The sequence below is a fragment of the Trichosurus vulpecula genome, chromosome 7 (assembly GCF_011100635.1).
Source record: "Trichosurus vulpecula isolate mTriVul1 chromosome 7, mTriVul1.pri, whole genome shotgun sequence".
NCBI classification, from domain to species: domain Eukaryota; kingdom Metazoa; phylum Chordata; class Mammalia; order Diprotodontia; family Phalangeridae; genus Trichosurus; species Trichosurus vulpecula.
The window spans coordinates 256419274-256440760 of record NC_050579.1 but is presented as its reverse complement, the minus strand read 5'-3'; the positions used below and the strand labels follow the sequence as shown (position 1 = coordinate 256440760).

Sequence of the window (21487 nt, the reverse complement as noted above, 5' to 3'; positions counted from 1 at the left end):
TAATTTTATTTTTTAGATATCATCCCTTCATATTCAACTCTCCCTGTGCCCTCTGTGTGTGTGCATATATATATATGTGTGTGTGTGTGTGTGTGTGTGTGTGTGTGTGTGTATGTATATGTACATTTCCTTCAACAACCCTAACACTGAGAAAGGTCTCATGAGATACAAATATCGTTCTTCCACGTAGGAATGTAAACAAAACAGTTCAACTTTAGTAAGTCCCTTACAATTTCTCTTTCCTGTTTACCTTTTCATGCTTCCCTTTATTCTTATATTTGAAAGTCAAATTTTTCTATTCAGCTCTGGTCTTCTCATCAAGAATGCTTGAAAGTCCTCTATTTCGTTGAAAATCCATATTTTATCCTGAAGTATTGTACTCAGTTTGCTGAGTAGGTGATTCTTGGTTTTAATCCTACCTCCTTTGACCTCTGGAATATCACATTCCAAGACCTCCAATCATTTAATGTAGAAGCTGCTAAATCTTGTATTATCCTAATTGTGTTTCCACAATATTTGAATTGTTTCTTTCTGGCTGCTTACAATATTTTCTCCTTGACCTGGGAACTCTGGAATTTGGCTACACTATTCCTAGGAGTTTTCTTTTGGGAGTCTTTTTCAAGAGGCGATTGGTGAATTCTTTCAATTTCTCTTTTACCCTCTGATTCTAGAATATCAGGGCAGTTTTTCTTGATAATTTCTTGAAAGATTATTTCGAAGGTTCTTTTTGTGACCATGTCTTTCAGGTAGTCCATTGATTTTTAAATGATCTCTCTTGGACCTATTCTCCAGGTCAGTGGTTTTTCCAATCAGATATTTCACATTGTCTTCCATTTTTTCATTCTTCTGGTTCTGTTTTGTAATTTGTAATTTCTTGATTGCTTATGAAGTCACTAGCTTCCACTTGCTCCATTCTAATTTTTAAGGAATTATTTTCTTCAGTCATCTTTTGGACCTCCTTTTCCATTTGGCTAATTCTGCCCTTTAAGGCATTCTTCTCCTCATTGGCTTTTTGGACCTCTTCTGCCATTTGGGTTTAGTCAATTTTTAAGGTGGTGTTTTTGGGGGTCTCCTTTAGCAAGCTGTTGACTCATTTTTCATAATTTTCTTCCATCACTCTCATTTCTCTTCCCAATTTTTCCTCCACTTCTCTTCCTGATTTTCCAAATCCTTTTTGAGCTCTTCCATGGCCTGAGACCAATTACTATTTTTCTTGTGGGTTTTTTATATAGAATCTTTGACTTCATTGACTTTTTCTGGCTATATGTTTTAATCTCCTTTGTCACCAAAGTAAGATTCTATAGTCTGAGTCCTTTTATGCTACCTGCTCATTTTCCAAGCCACTTACTTGACTTTTGAGCTCTTTGTCAGGGCATAACTGCTTCCAGAGTGGAGAATGCTCTGTCCCAAGCTTCAGGGGTTTTATGATGCTGTTTTCAGAGCTACTTCTATTCTGAAGTGGTATAATATTCCTCTCCTGGTCTGTGCTCTGATCTGTGAGTGCAAGCACTCCTTTCTGCTGTGTAACTACCAGGAGGACTCCCTCTCCACAGACACCACAAGCTCTGCCACACCAGCACTCCTGCTCCACCAACAACTGCCAACCAGGCCTGCAACCCAGATTCAAGCAGGGCAAAGCAAGAGAACCCTGCCTCAGCACCAGCAAAGATGTCCCTGCACTCCTGCTCTGGTCAGATGCTTGATTCACCCCACCATCTGTGAGCCTGGAGCTCCAGAAGCAGGTGCCACAGTTGCAGGCACCTCTGCTGCCCCGGGGCTGGGGCCAGACCTCACCTAGGTCCAACAGTTTTCCAACTTACCTCCTACACCATCTTTGGTGTTTGTGGATTAAGAAGTCTGGAAACTGCCACAGCTGCCAGTGATTTAGTGCCCAGAGCATAGCCATGTTGGGCTATGCTCTGCTTCCAGCACAGTGCAATAGACCCTTCCCAAGAACCATCCAGGCTGTCTTGGGCTGGGGACTTGTTTCACTCTGTCATTTCATGGGTTCTGTGGCTCTAGAATTTGTTTAGAGTCATTTTTTACAGATGTTTGGAGGGATTTGGGGGAGACCTCAAGCAAGTCCCTGTTTTGACGTCACCATCTTGTCTCTGCCTACTACTCTACTAAGTTTTTTAAGTCACTATTCTCCTCTGGTTCTCTTCCTATCTAACTGCTCTTTCTCAGCCTAGATAACATCCACTATTGTAGGTGTCCCCAGGCACTCTCTCTGGGCCATTCTTCTCATCTCCCTCTATATTATTTCACTTAGCAATCTGGATTTGTCATGTCTATACTAATGATTCTCAGATCTACTTACTGAGTGCTAACTTTTCTCCTGACATGCAGTTTTGCATCTTCAACTGCCCCATGAAACATCTCAAACCAGATCTTCCATAGATATCTTAAATTCAACACTTCCAAGCAGAAGTCATTAACTTTTCTCTCTTGATTCTTCCTAAATTCCCTATTACTTGGGCACTATCATCCACTCAGTTACCCATGAATACAGCCTAGGCTTCATCCTCAACTCCTCACCCTTTCTCACTTCCCATATCTAATCAATTGCCAAGTCCTCTTCATTTTTTTCCAACACCTCACATATATGCCTCCCTTCTCTTTTCTAACAACTGAAACTACCTTGTTGCAAGTGTTCATCACCATACACCCCCACTATTTCACTAGCCTTCTGGTTAATTTCCCTGCCTCAAGTTTCTTCCAACATGGTTCATAGTCCATTCACCTATAAAAGTGATCTTCATTAAGTGCAGGTCTGACTATATTAGCTCATATTCAATAGACTCCTTATTACTTCCAGAATCAAATATAAATCCTCCTTTTGTCTCTTAATGTTCTTCATAACCTAATCCTTTCCTACCTTTCCAGTCTTTCTTTTTGGAGGGAAGAAAGCAGGGCAATTGGGGTTAAGTGACTTGCCCAAGGTCACACAGCTAGTAACTGTGTCAAGTGTCTGAGGCCGCATTCAAACTCAGGTCCTCCTGACTCCAGGGCTGGGGCTCTACTCACTGCGCCACCTAGCTGCCCCTCCAGTCTTCTTATACCTCACTTCCAGTGATGGGATTCAGCTGGTTCACACTGGTTTGTAAGAACCAGAACCTAATTTTAGGTTGAGTCCTGCAAACCAGTTGTTAGCGGAGGTGGGGCCTGCGCTTGCCACATCAGCAGCAGCAGCACTTCAGCTCAGTTCCATGGTTATTAATTTATTTGAATCCCATCATTGCTTACTTCCATCCATAAACTCTATAATTTAGTGATTCTGTCCTCCTTACTGTTCTTTACACATAACACTCCACCTCCCAATTCCATATACTTAGACTGAGTTCCTCCATTCCTGGAATTCTCTCCTTCCTCACCTCCACCTCCTGGCTTCCTTCAAATCTCAGCTAAAATCCCACATTCAGCAAACTTTTCTTTTAATTCAAGTTTATTTTATTGTCAATTCCATTAAAAATATGAATTAATGTAAAACAAATTTCCACATTAGTCGTGAGAGGAGCAACAAGAACAAGAATGAAGGGGGAAAGGAAGGAAGGAAAGAAGAAAGGAAAAGAAAGAGAAACTATACTTCAATGTCCATCTGAGTCCATCAGTTCTGGAGATGGATTGCATTTTTCCTCACGAGTCATTTGGAATTGTGGTGGATCATTGTATTGATCAGATTTAGTAAGTCTTTTCACATTGATTATCTTTACAACATTGCTGGTTCTGTGTAAATTGTTCTCCTAGTTCTGAACCATCTCCTTCATCATTTCATGCAGCATAATAGTATTCCACTACATTTAAAAACCATAACAATTATTAAGCCACTTACCAAGTACTGGACATCCCCTCACTTTCCAATTCTTTGCCATGACAAAAAAGAGTTGCTATAAATTTTTTGTATATATGGTTTCATTTCTTTTGATTTCTTTTGGATATAAACCTAGTAGCATCATTGGAGTGTCAAAGGGTATACACATTTTAATAACATAGTTCCAAATTGCTTTCCAGAATGGTTGAACCAGTTGACAATTCTACTCACAGTGCATTAATGAACCTATTGTTGCACATACCATCACTTAAAAAAAAGTTTCATGGATTTGAGTATTTCCACATTCAGAATTAGAAAACAACTAAGCTTTGTGCTACTTACCACCTAGTCTCTTTGATGAAAAAAAATTACCTAGAGGTTGATGTTCTCTAATGAAAATTTGAAACATTCAGAAAAATTTTAATGAAGCTGGATTTATAATATTATTTTCCACTTCAAATGCAAAGAAAAATGGAATCAAATTCCCAGGATAGGGGGAAGGGAGAAGCAACGTGGAAAACTGAGAACTTACTTATAAACTATACTGCTATGTTTCTTATCAATGGGAAAGCTGGTATTATAGGAGAATAAAGAAATTTTTAATGAAATAAAGACTTAGAAGAATCAAATAAGAAAACTGGTGAGGTTTTTCTCTTTTCTAGCTGTATGGAAAGAAAAATCAGAAAAGTTAATGTAAGAATCAAGTCCAAGGGTTGATGTTGAGAATGTGATAGTGAAAATATTACCTAGACCTTTCCTCTTCTGGCTCATCCAAGTGTCTGGTTTAAGTGTACTGTCCAGATGATCCATCTAGAAGCTGGCACTGAGGGGAAACAGGGAAGCAGATGGGTTAAATACACTAAGTTAAATAGAAATATTATAGCACCCACTTCTTATTCCCCCAGGTCATTTCTCACTGCTCACAGACAGCCCCTGCTCTCCCATCCTAAAAACAAAACAGAACAAAACACAATTCTCATTTGGCCCTTAAATCTCCTCAAATTATTATCTGAGATATCATCTCCCTTTCATAGCCAAACTCCTAGAAAAAATGTATTTACGTTTGTTTCTTCCACTTTCCCTCTTATCACTTCTCAATTCATAACAATCTGACTACCAACTTCATGACTTAACCGAAACTTCTCTACCTAAAGGCATTATGGTCTTCTACTTGTCAAGACTAATGTTTCAATGCTTCCCATTTTTAAGCATTCTGTACTATGTTTTACTATTGACCACCTCACTCTCTTGGATACTCTCTCTTTCCTAATATTTTGTGATTGTTGTCTCCTGATTCTCTTCCTACTACTCTGACTTCTCCTTAGTCTGCATTGCTGGATCACATGCTATCAATAACTCCCCTAGTTGTAAGTGTACTACAAGAATCTGTCCTAAGTCCTCTTCTCTTCTCTCTCTACACTTACTCTCTGTAATGGTAATCCCATCAGCTGCTATGAATTTAATTATCACTTTGGTACAGATAATTTCCAAATTACATATTCAATCATTGTCTCTCTCTTGATATCCAGTCACACATCTCCAATTGCCTATTGCACATTACCAACTGGATGTCCCATAGGCAACTCAAAATTAATCTACAATAAAACTCATTATCTTTGCCCAAAAGGCACTCCCAAACTTCCCTTTTTAAAAATTAATGTTATCATTATCTTTCTACTCATCCTGATTCACTTATCTTTAAATCTTTTCTCTTGGTTCTGCCACTCCGTAAGTGTGTAGCCTTGTAAAAGACACTTGCAATCTCTGATTCAGCTAAATTCAGCTAAAAAATGAAGTGTTAGACTAAATGGTATCTAATTTTTTTGTTTCTAAAACTCTATGATTCTTAATTTGTTGTTCTGCCTAATTTCAACTCCATAGAACAAGATGAACCTTCCAGGTTAACTTTATCACCTCTAATCTCACCACCATACTGCTAACTCAAGCTCTGACCTTCCTCAGACTCCTCCCCACTCTGATTGGAATGCTGGAAGGTGGAATTCCAAACTCCTCCCAATGTCTTCCTTATTGAGAGCAGAAAGTGCACTTGGAGGCTGACTCCACTCTTCATCTGCTACTCTGCCTGATTTCAACTCCATGGAACAAGATACCCTTCCTAGGGTAACTTCATCACCTCAGGCTCCACTTCCACACCCGAACACCCTATAGCACTCAGCAGAGTGCCTAGCATATAGTAGGCACTTAATAAATGCTTATTGAATTGTATTAAAATGAATGCATGGATTTTGAAAAATACGTTTATTAACCACTTACTAAGTTCTAGGTATTGTACTAAGTATTGAGGATACAAATACAAAAAGTAGGAAAGCCTTTGCCCTTTGGAGCTTAATTCTAATGGGGGGAGATAGCACATATAAGGGACCGGTGGGGAATGGAGTTTTGGTCCTAGGAATGCCAGAGATAATGAGTTGATCTATAGGGCAGTCAATTAATCCACCCTTTAAAGAAGCAATGGGAGTATTTATTTGACCGCTATGCCTAAAGAAAGAAGAAAGCATAAGGAAGAGGGCAAGTTTGAGGAGAGGATGACTCTGATGGCAGGACAGATTTCAAGGTACCCTGAGGAGGCAACTAGATGGGATACAAAACGTGTTCTGATCCGGAAATGGTTATATGTATTTGGCTAGGGAACATCGATAATCCTGATGTAGGCGGCTCTCCACCTTTGCTCTCACCTCACCAAGATGGGTTCAAAGGCAATTCTCCTCTCTTATTGGGTCCATACGTGGGCAACTCAACACTCTTAGTCTCACCTCAGCAACTGCTTCTGCCAAATCTGGACAAAGGCCATTCTCTGCTTTTTCTCTTGCTTCACCAACTACTCCTGCCAAGTCTGGACAAAGGCAGTTCTTCACTCCTGTTTCAAGGCTCCATATCCTCAACATGATTTCCATCATTTGTGATGCAAAGGTTGATGCACTTTGCAAGATTCACATGAACTCAATGTAATAACTCAATTAACTCCACATTGCCATCAATTTAGCACATTCACTCTTGGAATATGAATACGAAATGATATGATGTTATTTGAAGTTGCAGATGTTATTTGTTAATATTCCAATTAAATACAATGTTGTTGAAAATCTCAGTCATTTCATTTCATGAAAATATGCATTTTGGTCCATGTGTCCAGAATTTAGGAACACCCTGTATAAAAAGCAACCCAATAACTGGGAAACATCCAACCACTGTCCCAGTCCCCCCAAACCCCATACTTTCCTTTTAATCTGCACATCCTGCCAACTATGCCACTTTGTAACAACAATGCTACTTGCCAGTACAGTGGCTGCTGTAAGGCCAATAACACCAGCACACAGGAGGGCTGCTAGCACAAGTGCTTTGATCTGCTTTTCTAAGGAAAGTAACTTTAAAGGGTTAACAATCTCACTTTAAATAAACATACATATATCATTCACTTAGTTCAGGGGGAAAAGTCAGCAAGCTGAACTTTAGAGCAAATACAAACAGAAACTACAAACAGATCAATAGACGGGCTTTGTCTGATCAAGATATCACGTACACAGTTACCAAAAACAGAAGCACCAACATCTGGGTTTTCAAAGCTGGTGGGGGGGGCACAACTCTTAACAACAGCTACTCAGAGTCTCATCTGTTCAAATAACATGACACTCCTCCAGTGAGTGAGAGACCCAAAACAAAACACCAACCTCAGAACTTATATACCCTTCTCAGGGTCAGAGGGCATCACAACCACACAACTCAAACCTATGTGAACTAGGCTTTCTTGTTTCTTAAGCAGGTCAAAGACTCTTCATTCAATCAAAGAAACAAAAGCCAACAAAAAGTCCACTTTGCGTGCCATTACATTTGAAAGGCAAGACTCATCAAAGGTACTTGATTACCTTAGCATTCTGAAGGAGAAAACAAAAAAGTCGCACCCTAATTACCATAACAGGTAGTTGGTAGGAATATATATATAGACAGAGGGCACAGAGTTGAATATGAAGGGATGCTATCTACAAAATACAGTTAAGGGGTGAGAGAGGAATGTACTGGGAGGAGAAAGGGAGAGGTAGAACAGGGTAAATTATGTCACTTAAAAGAGGCAAGAAAAAGCTTTTACAATGGAGGGGAAGAGAGGGGAGATGAGAGGGACAGAGTGAACCTTACTCTTATTGGAATTGGCTTAAGGAGGGAATGACATACACACCCAATGGGGTATGGAAATCTATCTTACCCTACACGAAAGTAGTGGGGAAAGGATAAGGGGGGGGATGATAGAAGGGAGGGCAGATTGGGGGAGGGAGTAATCAGAAGCAAACACTTTTAAAGAGGGACAGGGTGAAAGGAGAGAACAGAATAAATGGGGAGCAAGATAGGATGGAGGGAAATACAGTTAGTCTTTCACACCATGACTATTATGGAAGTGTTTTGCATGACACCACATGTATAACCTAAATCAAATTGCTTGCCTTCTAAATGAAGGTGAATGGAGAAGGAGGAAGGGAGAGAATTTGGAACTCAAAGTTTTAAAAATGAACATTAAGAACTGTTTTTACATGTACCTGGAAATAAGATATACAGGCAATGGGATATAGAAATCTATCTTGCCCTATAGGAAAATAGAAGGGGAAGGGCATAAGAGAAGGGGGCAGGGTGACAGAAAGGAGGGCAAACTGGGGAAGGGGTAATCAGAAAGCAGACCATCTTGGGGTGGGGGGAGGGAAGAGATGCGGAAAAAAGTTTGAACTCAAAATCTTGTGGAAGTGAATGTTGAAAACTAAAGATTAATTAATTAATTAACTGAAAAAGACTTACATAAAAAAACTTTTAGTTCCAAATTCTCTCCCTTCCTCCCTGCTCTGACACCCACACCCAACACACCTCCATCCCCAGCCATCGAGAAGGCAAGCAATTCGATATAGGCTATACATGTGTAGTCATGGAAAACATATCCATAAGTCATAGTAAAGAAAACATAGACAAAAAACTCAAGAAAAATGAAAAAAATTAAAAAGTATTCCACAATATGTATTCAGACACCATCAGTTCTTTCTCTGGGGATGGATAGCATTTTTCATCATAAGTCCTTCAGAGTTGGCTTGGATCATCATATTAATATAATAGCTTTTGTTTTTGTTTTTGTTCACTCATTTCAGCTGTGACTGACCTTTTGTAACGTCATTTGGAGTTTTCTTGGCAAAGATACTGGAGTGGTTTGCCATTTCCTTCTTCAGATCATTTTACAGATAAGGAAACTAAGGCAAACAGAATGAAGTGACTTTCCCAGAGTCATACAGCTTGTGTCTGAGGTCAAATTTGAACTTAGGTCTTTCTGAATCCAAGCCTAGCACTCTGTCCGCTGTGCCACCAAGCTGCCTTAATACAACAGTTAGCTAACCTTTTTGCATCCACGGCAAATATTACAATTTTTCTCCAGAAGTCAGTATATGGGAAGATAGGGTATTGTCTTAGCTTTCTCTAACCAGCCTCCCCTTCACCACCCACCCTTACTACCCATTTTCCCACCTCCTCTCACAGCCCCAAAGTGAGGACCTTGATTTTTTTAAACTTAAGTTGTATTTCATACACCCTCTTATAAACCAAATAAATCACAACACTGTCAAATATAACTTACTTTTTAGTTCCCTAATCTAATATTATGCATTTGCTATTTATCATTGCTACTTGTGCTCAGGGTTGTTTTATTTAAATAAATATTAGATTGTTTTCTGTCAGGGTCTGGAAGCATTCAATCTAAGCAGTCGAAGCATCCCTATGGGCCTTTCCCCAGAATGTTCTTTCTTTTTTTAAGGCCCAAAAGTTATGTAACCTGGTCACTAAGAACTGGTCAGTGAACGTGTCTGATATGGAATTTTCCTAAATTAAGTCTGACAATCAGCAGTTCTCTGTTCATTTGATTGTTAATAGTTTAATGCCTACCAGGACCCTCCGGGAGCCAGGCTGTCCAACTTGATAAGACTGCTCAAATATAACCAATCCTATTCTCTGTGATATCTAAAAGGATAAAATTAAAGTAAGTACATGGTTCTTTTTAAAATGACAGTCTCAGTTCTGCACACATCCCTAATTGATGGTTTAAATAGAGAATTAATAGGTTTTCTTCCCTTTAAGAATGATAGATGTCTAATAACCTTGGCCTGAGATCTACTAGCATGGCTGAAAAATGAAAAATAGCAAGCCTTATTAAGGTAATCTGTATAATTTAAAGGCAAATCAAGAGTCAAGGAAGGGATTCTCCTTGTCAGAACCACTCATTTATGTCACTCACACAATCATAACCAATTGATAAGGGTTCAAAAGGAAATTTTCAGAGGCTAAAAATAAAAGCAGAGTCAATCACCTAACTGGTTTACTCAAGTGAAATTTATTGAAGGTCATGAAACAACTGACTAGATATTAGGAAAACAGAGAAGGCAGCTGCCTCTGATGTCTCTTCTAGTCTTTAATGGGCATTGATTTCTCATAAGATACTCAACTGCAGAAGCCAGTCAGCCATGATGTTCTGTGAAAATACTCTTTGTAGCAATGCATCATCTGTATGGTGCATTCTGAAGGGAAATGCTCTGATTTAGAGGAAGGCCATGTCTCTGACAGCAAATACTCTCCTTCATTCTATGTCTGAAGATTTGGGACACACCATGGCTGACCTCATAAATACATTCATTACTGGTCTTTTGAGAAGCTCAGCCTTGACATATGTTCAACAGTGCACTTACAGGGTAGGTGACTATCATATCCACAAGAAACTTATGCTATTATGCAGCCTCAAATTATTATTGTATCTCAGACTATAGAAAGTGCCCATTTCAAAGGCTAGACTTATCTTGAGAATGATTATGAAATAAATCAGTATTATCTTAGACAGGAGGAGGGCACAAAGCCTATACTGTAAGAGTCCCAACAGGTTATTTCATTCATTTATTGGTTTAACAAACCAATTAAGAATTATAAGTGATTAGTTAATGATCAGTATTAATTAACAAAGGAAGTGATTAATTCAACATGTGAGTAGAAAGTTACAATACACTACACTTAAAACAAATGTTTAATTTACTAAGGAAAAAAACTTGAAAACAAAACCAAACCCAGAATGAGGACTTCAGAAGCCCTGGCAAACAGCAACAGGAAGCAAGTGGCATAGGTGCTAACTAGCATCATACCTACAGCTAATACTCGACTTTGAGACATCAGAGAGGGTCCTGAAGATTGCACACTCTGAGGTAAATTGAGTAAAAGCAGTTTTTGATAAATCCATGCTGATCCCATTCACCTTTTAGGTATTTAATAACTATTTCTTTAATACAACATTGGACAGAAAAGTAAAACAAGTCTCAGATGCTTTCAGTCATTTGTTCAAGGTAACCTAGTTGATAAGTTGTGGGTAGAGAAGCCAAATCCTTATATTCTGACTTAAATGTCAAGGATTTTTATACTGAACCAGGAAATTATTAACCCAAAATGTTTCAAAAACTGTCAAGGAGAGGAAATTAATTTGGAAGGAGGGGGGAGGGACAGAGATGCCTATTTACCACAGAGCAACATGAATAAAATGAACCAATAATAAATAAAAGAATATGGAGTGTTTTAAGTATTTGGAGATCATATCCTACTTCTGAAAATTAGCTAAAATCCACTTTGACCATAACATTTTCTTCAAAGCTGCTGTGACATCTTTATTCCTGACACTGTAGATGACAGGGTTTATAACAGGTGTTAGGATAGTGTAGAAGACAGACAGCATCATATCCTTTTCAGAAGTATGATAAGAAGCAGGGAGCATGTAGTTATAGACACCAGCTCCATAAAAGAGAATGACAACAGTTATGTGAGAGGAACATGTGACAAATGCTTTCCTATGACCAGTAGCTGAATTCATCCTACTGACTGTGTGGAGAATAAGGGAGTAAGAGGTTAAAATAACTATGACAGGGATAAGGATCATAAGGACACAGCACATGTACATGACAGTCTCATAGAGTGATGTGTCTGAGCAGGACAGTTTCAACAAGGCAATGACCTCACAGAAGAAGTGCTGGATCTCTCGGGATTTACAAAAGGGGAAATTCATGGTGATTGGAGTGATCGTGAAACCATCAATGGAGCCGAAGAGCCAACAGACAATTGCAAGGAGTATGCAAACTCTACGGTTCATGAGGATGGGGTAGCGGAGAGGGTGACAAATGGCCATATACCTATCATAGGACATGGCTGCCAAAAGGAAGAACTCTGCTCCCACAAGTGTTAAATGGAGGAACATCTGGATTCCACAGCTTGGAGCTGAAATATGATGAATCCCAATCACCTGATCCAACAGCATCTTGGGCACAGTGACAGAAATATACATCATGTCCATGAGGGAAAGCTGACTGATGAAGAAGTACATGGGAGTGTGGAGGTGGGGATTGCTTTGAATCAAAAGAACTAAAGTGCCATTCCCAGTCAAAGCTACTATGAAAATAATGAATATCAGTGAGCAGAAGAGAGTAGGGTATTTGCTTTGGCTAAAGAGCCCCAACAGGATGAAATCAGTCCCAAAAGTTTGATTCTCCAACCACATCGTTTGCTTCATGTCATCTCACCTAGGGAAGATTAAAAACAACCAAAACAACAAAGGATTTTATATTCTGTCCTTTTTTATATAAATGATAGATCATCCATTAATGAAGGAAAGAGATATGCTATAGATTGTCCCACAGGAGCAGAGATGCATTTTTGCTAACAGGAGAGATTCTCATCAATCTATGATACAGATGGTCTAACCTGAGCCTAAAGATAGATCTATTTGGATAGAAAATTATCATCTCTGATCATTTTCACACCCTGTGATTCTGCCAGACTATTCTTATATAAGAGAGTGTTCAAGATGAGCTATTTAGCTTCAGATAAACCTCATAGAAACACCCATTTTCCTTTTTATTTTTGTCACATGAGCATCTCAAATTCAATATGCCCAAAATGGAGCTTATTATATTTCCCTTTTCCAAACTTCCCTATTAGTGTCAAGGACATTACCATACTTTCAGTCTCAGTCTCTCAACCTCAGTGTTGTCCTGAACTCTTCACTCTCACTTCCCCCATATTTATAGCCTAATTGTAAATCTGGTAGTTTCTACTTTCATAACATCTCTTATATAGGACCCATTCTCTCAATCACTCAACATCCTAGTTGAAGCCATTATCATTTCCTCTTCCAGATAGTCACCTCAAATTGGGCCTCCAGACACAAACCTTTCCCTATTCTAATTTATCCTCCACTCACCTGACAAAGTGATTTTCCTAATGCTTAGGTCTGAGCAAGTAATCCCCTACTCTTTAAACTCCAGTTTAACTTCCTATTTCCTCCATGACAAAATAAAAACAAAAAGTCCTCTGTTTAGTATTTAAAACTCTTCATATAACCTAGCACTTTTCTACCTTTCCAATCTTCTTACACATTAATTCCCTCAATCCAGCTAAATTGTCCTAGATGCTATTCTTCACACACAATATTCCATCTCCATTCTCCATGTCTTTAAATTGACTATCCCCCATGCCTGGAATACTCTCTCTTCTAACTTCCTACCTCTTAGTTTCTCTAGCTTCCCCCAGGACTCAGTCTTCCGCAGTGCCCCCCAGCTACTACTGCCTACCCTTCTGAGAGTCTACTACTCTTTTCTACTACTCCATCTACAGCTGGATACACCTAGTTATTTGCATTACCATACACATTACAATATGAGCTTCTGGAGGACAAGGGCTATTTTTGCCTTTCTTTGTATCCCCAGGTTAGCACAGTGAGTGACACATAGCAAATTAATAATAAATGCTTATTGATTGACTAAGTAAAATACATTAAAAATCAGTCCCCTGGTGGGCAGAAGTGTACTAGGGAGAGGGTTACATAAGGATCTGTTCACGTTGACAGCAATTCTTTACATATCTACAAAGTCAAAATGAAAATTGGGTGGGGGAAGCAGCTCCATAATCCTAGGGGAAGATCTACAGAAGAAAATAAAGAAGCATTTATTAAGCACCTACTATGTGTCAGGCACTATGTTAACCACTTTATAAAACTGTATGAGATACAAATATTTCATTTGATCATCACAACAACCTTAGGAAGTAGATGCTATTATTATCCCTATTTTGTAGTTGAGGGAACTGAGGCAGACAGCGGTTAAGGGACTTGCCCAGGTACACACATCTAGTAAGTGTCTGAGGTTACGTTTGAACATAGGACTTCCTGACTCCAGGTCAAGCACTCTGTTACTATGCCACCTAGGATGTAGATACTTCTATTTCTCAGAACCCAATTCACAAGACTCTTCTTCACTCTCTAAGCATCTTTAGCTTTTTCCATGAATGTGTATTTGTTCATGATAGACCATGTGCCAGGAATGTACCTGTCCCTATAGAACATAGTACTTAGTGTCAGAAGGGACCTTTAAAATCACCCAGTTTAACCACTTTATTTTTAAAATCATGAAATGATCCAAGAGAAGGTTATTAATTTGCCCATAGTTACATAGACAATAAAGCAAAGCTATAATTCAAACAGATTCTCTTGACTCTCTGATTCCTTATTTTTCCCCCACTGTGCCTATTTCTGCCTATGAAAGTCATTTGGTTCCTCTGAACTCTAGGTTGAGTCTAAAATATTCTATTCATCTTTCCTTAATCCCACTAATTGAAGGGGATCTTTTTCTTTCAGGGCATTGTTACTACTTTACTGATGTGTTTGTCACATTTTGCTTTGTATCATAGTTATTTCTGTTTTGTCTTCTCTATTTGGATTTAAGAATCTTGGGCCTACTTCCCCTTTCTGAGCATCAGCACTTAGGGAACTGCCTTGCATAACAGATATGTTTTAATTGAATAGAATTGGATTGGATAAAATTGAATTAAGACCATTTTTGTCTCATACTGAACTGCTTTAAACTGATTGACATTATAACTGTAAAGGTTCTCTCAGGTGAAAAGTGAATATAGCTCTCTGCTTGTTTTGACCAACCCTCTGAGAATTGTAAAATAAAATACATACTACAGTAATAAAAAATGGGAGAGCAGTGGCCCTGGAGTCAGGAGGACCTGAATTCAGATCTGACTTCATATACTAGTTATATGTCACTTAACCCTGATTCCCTCTCAAAAAATAAATAATAAAATAGTCTCTAAACTCCCTTAATTTCAAAGTGAGGCAATTTGTATGCTGAAATTATTTATTTCACAGAAATTTCTAGTTTGCTACTTCAGAATATAATCCTATAGGCATAAAAATGATACTTTAATTCAGGCTAGTGAATATATAAATTGTGAAATACCTTCAAGGTAGAAGAAGGACTTGTGTTCGCAAAAACATTAGCATACTCACAGAAATTCATGTATCTTTGAATGAATATATTAAAAAGCATATTTATCTATGATATTTTTACCCATGTGCCTGTATACTTCTCATCTGGTCTTTATTTCATCTATGAATTTCTTTATCTGTAAAAATGAATCTTGACTTACATCAACTTTCAGAACCCTTTTGGTGCTGATGTCCTACAATTCTATGTCTCTACTATTAAATTTCCTCAGAACTTGGAAAAATATTGCCAGTAATGGGTGATTTCTTCATATCATTTCCCCCACCTTGAATGAGCATCTAGTTTCCCCTTTACCTACTCAAATCCTAGCCTAGCCATTTTTGTGTAAAATAGTTCATGTGATTTGACCATTTCTACATTCAGATGCATGAGACAATTAAGCTTTGTGCCACTTACCTCCAGTTCCTTCAATGAAAAAAAATAGCCTGATGTTGATTTTCTCTAATGAAAACTGGAGATGTTCACAGCTATTCCCGAAGGCTAAACCTGTGATATTCTTCTCCACTCCAAATTCAGAGAAAGCTTGTGACAAATTCTCAGGAAAATGACCGAAGTGTTCTGTGAAAACGAAGAATACATTTAGAAAGTGTGCTATGTTCCTTATCAATTTGAAACTAGGATTATGCAGAATCAAAGTAATTTTTTGAGAGAAATTAAGACTGATACTAGAAGAATCAATAAGATAATAGCTGGACATCTATTTTCTATCTAGTTGGAGAAAAATCTGAGAGGCTAGTGTAAAAACCAAGTACCATGTGGTAGCTAAGAATTGGAAATCAAAGGGATGCCCATCAATTGGAGAATACCTGAACAAGCTGTGGTGTATGAAGGTAATGGAATACTATTGTGCCATAAGAAATGGGGATGATATAGACTTCATAACAACCTAGAAAAACCTACACAACATAATGCTGAGTGAGCAGAGCAGAGCCAGGAGAACATTCTACAGAACCACAGATATATGGATTCTGTGAGGAATAACCCTGACAGACTTTGCTCTTCTCAGCAACACAAGGTGCAAAGACAACTCCAAAGGACTCATGATGGAGAATGCTATCTACATCCAGAGAAAGAACTATGAAGTATGAATGCAGATTGAGGCACACTTCATGCTCACCTTTCCCCCTCCCTCTTTTTTTCTCTCTTTTGTTTTTGTTTTTGGGTTGGTTTATTTTTTGGCTCTGTTTCTTCTTTCTCATGATTCATTCCATTGGTCATGATTCTTCTCCACAAGTTGACTAGTGTGTAAATTAATTCAATGCAAAGTTATACGTGGAAGTTATATGTTCCATGCCATCTTGGGAAGGGAGAGGGGGAGGGAGGGAGGAAAATCTGGAACTCAAAATTATGTAGAACCAAGTGTTGTGAACTAAAAATAAAAAAAATAAATTAAAAAAACATTGTATGATAATCAATTATGAATGACTTAGCTATTCTCAATAATACAATGATACAAGAGAATTCCAAAGGACTGAGGATGGAAAATGCTATCCACATCCAGAGAAAAACCTGATGGAATCTGAATACTGAACAAAGCATACTATTTTTATTTTTTGGAAATTTGTTTTATATTATTGCACACCTATAACCTATACCAAATTGCTTTCCATTTTAAGAAGAGGGGACAGGAGGGAGGGAGAAAATCTGGACCTCAAAAAAATCTTTAAATGAACATTAAAATTTGTTTTTACATGTAATTTACTATTTTAAAAAAGAGAGAGAGAAGGAAAGTAAAACAAGCTAAACAACATATCAAAAAAAATCTGACTACGTACCTATGACACCCCACTCTGCAAAGAAGTGGATGAAAATGTCTTCTCATATGTCTTCTTAGGGGCCAAGCTTGGTCGTTATAATTTTATTATATTCTATTTTGATTGTTTTGTTGTTATTTCCATTTCCATTGATGTCTTCATTGTACATAGTGTTTTCTTGGTTCTCCTTATTTCACTTTGGGTCAGTTCATGGAAGTCTTCTATGTTTCCCTGCTCTTGTAATGTTTATCATTTCTTATATCAAAGTAAAATTCCATTATATTACTATACCACATTTTCATGCCTTCTCTAAGAGGTGAGTCTCTACCTTTTTGTTATATAAAAAGTACTGCTATAAATCTAAATAAAAACCAAGTACCAGAGCTGCTGGTGAGAAGCAGCATGTATTATTGAAGTCATTAGATGGACCTCCCCTCTCCCAGCTCCATCTAAGTGTCTAGCTAAATGTTACTGTAAGGGTGATGTATGAAGAAGCTGGCCCTGAGTGAAGGGGAGGTAAGAAGAGACGTGAGTGTGATGTGAATCCAAAGAGTAAGATTGGAATATTGCATCACTCACTTTGTCACATTAATTACAGAAGAATCCTGGAAGCCAGATTGAATTAAAAGAACACTGTCTTGGGAAAAAGAGGTTTGGATGGGAGGTCATAGCTCTGAGTCTGCCTGCCTGTCTCCTGAAAGGTCCTTGTCTTCTTTATCTCAAAAATGAAAGACTGAACTAGATGTCACTAAAATTTTATGTTTTCTGTATCTACTAGCAAATTTCTGAGAATTTGGAAAACAATGCATTTGAAGCAATACAGGTAACTAAGTTACTTTCTTTAAAATGTTTTTATTGGTTCTTTTTTCTTTTGAAAAAAACAAACATTTCAACAAACACCAAGTTAACAAAACACTTGACAAAGTATATTACCTGAAAACAACAAAAAAGTTCCATCTCTAGTTTGTTTGAACAGTCTTAATAAGGGGACAATCACTACTTCCTAAGGCATCCAATTCCATTTGTGCATAGCTCTAATTTTTAAGAAACTTGTTATTTATATCCAGTTTAAATTTACTTCTTTGAAATTTCCACCTAGGTCCAAACTAAATAATTCTAATCCCTTTCCAATGTGATAGCCCTTCAAATGCTTTAAGGCAGTTATAATGTGTTTCTTCCAACCTCATCTCCCTTCTCTTCTCAAGACTAAATATTCCCAGTTCTTCAGCCAATCTTGAAATGACATAAACTTAAAGCTATTTACCATTCTGGTTAGCTTCTCTGGATGCTCTCCAGCTTATTTAAAAGTGACACTCAAAACCAAAGACATCTTGCCAAATAAGTTCTTACCAAAGCAAAATAAAAGAGAAATATCACTTCCATGTCCACAGACATTATTTATCTCTTACGTAGCCTAAATGGCATTAACTTTAGGCCTGTCATATCACTTCTTTAACTCACGTGAAACACACAAAACACACAGATCTTTTACAAACCACTGGTTAGTTTGGCATTACCTATCTGGACTCACAAAATTTTCTTTTGAATATATGTAAAAATTTACATTTATCCTTATTAAATTTCAATTTTCTTTTTATTTGGCCCAGAATTCTACCCTGTCAGGATATTTTTGAATTTTGACTGTCATTCCTTCCCAGATTTCTATCTGCAAATTTAATAAGCCTATCCTCTATTCCTTTATCCAAATCACTGAGTTCAAAAAAGTTTTACAGTATAGATCCCTATGGCTTTACATTTGAAGTTACTAACAAGATGAAATTGAATTACTAATGATTATTCTTTAGATCCAGCCATTTGATCAGTTAAGAATCCATCCAATTGTACTATAATTAATCTCATTTTTCTTCATATTTTCCAGACAAATGAAAATCTAGGAAACTCCAATTGGAAGGCTTCAAGTATTTCTTCATTGCAAATAATTCTACTTTTCATTCCTGATCATCTCCCCAGTACTCTAACTAGGAATTCTTTTTGTGTAAGCTTTGGACCAAATGATTGCTAAGGTCTCTAACAACTCTACTAAAAATTCTTTGATTCTGTTACTTTTTCAATCATACTATTTTTATAATCATGTTTTATTATAGTTCTTCTCCTATGCTTCATAAGATTATTCATGTAAATGTTTGTTATCCTATGTTTCTATGAAAAAAATCAAAATTAATTCTATAACATCTTTAAATCTATCCTATTTACAGTTAATTGTTTTTGTCCTTTAATTGCCCAAGTCGTGGTTCTTAGTCTCTCAGCTTAGTTCAGAAATTCAGCTGGCTCATAATGAGTTTAGAAATCCAGTTCTCTGTTGTCTTTCTGCCTCAAGGAAATCTGTCATCCTTGAGGGATATGAGTAGCTAGCAGGGAGTCTGGTCCAGTATGGATAGACCACTGAGTTATCCTTCAAGGAAGTCAGGTTTGTTATCCAAAGAATCTGATCCACTATTTCTAACTTTGCAGGTGGACTCAAACAATGGAAGATTTCTTAATCACAAGAGAGGAGGGAGTTCTTGCTAGCCCCTAATTCCCAATTTCTGAGCAATCCTATTGTCCCCTATGCCTCAGCTCTGTAACCAATCATATTGATTTCAACATTCATGATGCCAAGCTCTTTTAACCAATCAGAATTTGTTCCCCATCGACAAAGTCCTGTTCTTTGTTCTGTATTCCCCAAAACTACAAAAGAGAGCCATCTCTCTCATTTCAGGGTCTACGCTTAGGAAGCTGAAGACTTATTTGTTGGTAAATTCATACTTCAGGAATAAATTGATCATGCTTGGAACTTTGTGCCTCAATTGTAACATTTGATGTAACATCTGCATCTACTGATAAAATCAATAATAAGTGTTTTGTATATATATATATATATATATATACATATGTATGTATGTATGTATGTATAATTATAATTCCTAATATTGAATCATTCTTGTGTGCCTTATATAAATTCAGCTTGGTCATAGTATTTATGGATTCTGTTTTGTTTTTGCTGCAATCTTTTGCTAGGACTATGTTTAAAAATGTTAATCAATGTTCATTAGTGATATTTTGTCCTTTTCCTTTAACCCTTTTTCCTCTTATTTCCCTGTTGGAAAAGAAATATTTCTGAACCCAAATGTGTATACACGCATGTGTATTCTTCTTCCTTTGACCAGTTCAGACGAGACTGTCACTAAAGTGTCACCCACAATCTCCCACTTTCCCATTCTTGTTGTGTAGACTTCTACTTGTGCACTCCATTTATCTGAGATAATTTTCCCTGTTGTTCCTCTCTTGCCCACCTGGTCCAGTAGTGTCTTCCTCTTCCACACCCTTTTTCATTCTTCTTTTGAACCAAAACATAAATAGACTCCTTCTGTTTAATTAAACTTCCTCTGTGATCCCTGATGATGATAGAGTTCTGGGAGATTGTATAAATAATCCCTTTGTTCAACAATAAAAACAGGTTAACCTATTTTAGTTCCTTTTGATTGTTTGCTCATATTTACCTTTTTATGTTTCTCTTGACTTTTGTGTTTCTATAGTCTTGTCTTATGGATTAAAGGAGAAAATACTTATAAAATGTTTATCACAATGACTAGCACATAGTAAATGCCTGTTCCCTTCCCCCTTTGTAAGGTTTTTCTTTAATATGACAAAAATAAAAAGATATGCTCCTTTTATAATTGGCTAGACTAGCTAAAGGCTTTTACAAAATCCTCTTAATCACACAGTTTCTGGTGGTCACTGACTACTAGCTCTGTCATTCTAGGTGAGTTTCTTCACCTAGGGATCGCTTTAGGCAACATCTTAGGATTTGTCTTCTAAGTTACAGAAGAGTTGCAAACTACTTTGGTGAAGGAGTTTGCTTGACTTTCAAAATAAAACATATTTAATATATGACTGTTATATTTTTAATATAATTAATTTTAATCATATTAAATTAATTTTTAATATTATAATTTTTATTTATATTCCTGGTATAAGACCAAAATGGCAATAGTATTACTATGCATTCTGCAAATATTTTAGTCAATGTTGTAACAAAAATAAACATTACTTAAAAATAATCAATAGTTTTCTTTCTCTACTTTATCTCCCAGGTTTGTATATCAGGATAAGAGATGTTAAGAAAAAGTTTGTAATTACTGTGTTTTTCCATTTTTGAAAATGGTTTATGTAACATGAGAACTAACCATTCTCTGAAAGCTTTATAGAATTAACTTGTAAATCAGTCTAATCCATCTACTCCTGAGATTTCTGCGCGTGTGAGTGTGTGTGTGGGTGGGTGTCTGTGTGCGTGTGTTTGCTTTGAGAGTTTCTCAGTTTTTCTTTCTGAGACTGAGTTTTTTGTAGCTGTTATCTAAGATACTCCCCTTCCTTCTTCAGTGTGTTCAGTGCTTGGCTTATAGCCTTTCCCTCCTCCAGAAGACCTAATTTCATACTGAGGGATTCAATGTGCATATTTATGCACCCCTAAACACCATCATTTCCTTGAGCTTGCTAATTGACCATGATTTATCCCTCCATGCCGCCTCAACTATAGATAGAGTAATTATACCCTTGACCTTGCCATC

General features: G+C 37.3%; 1 protein-coding gene across 1 annotated transcript; it reads right to left on the bottom strand.

The window, feature by feature from the left end:
• Window positions 1-11423: 11423 nt before the first annotated feature.
• LOC118857907 (olfactory receptor 2T29-like) lies at window positions 11424-12386 on the bottom strand. The gene has a single exon (XM_036768375.1). It carries the CDS (start codon window positions 12384-12386, stop codon window positions 11424-11426), a length of 963 nt encoding a protein of 320 aa, XP_036624270.1.
• Window positions 12387-21487: the final 9101 nt, after the last annotated feature.

What these genes read in the sequence shown, in the direction of transcription:
- LOC118857907 (XM_036768375.1), bottom strand. Translation starts at nt 12,386, where the DNA reads ATGAAGCAAACGATGTGGTTGGAGAATCAAACTTTTGGGACTGATTTC.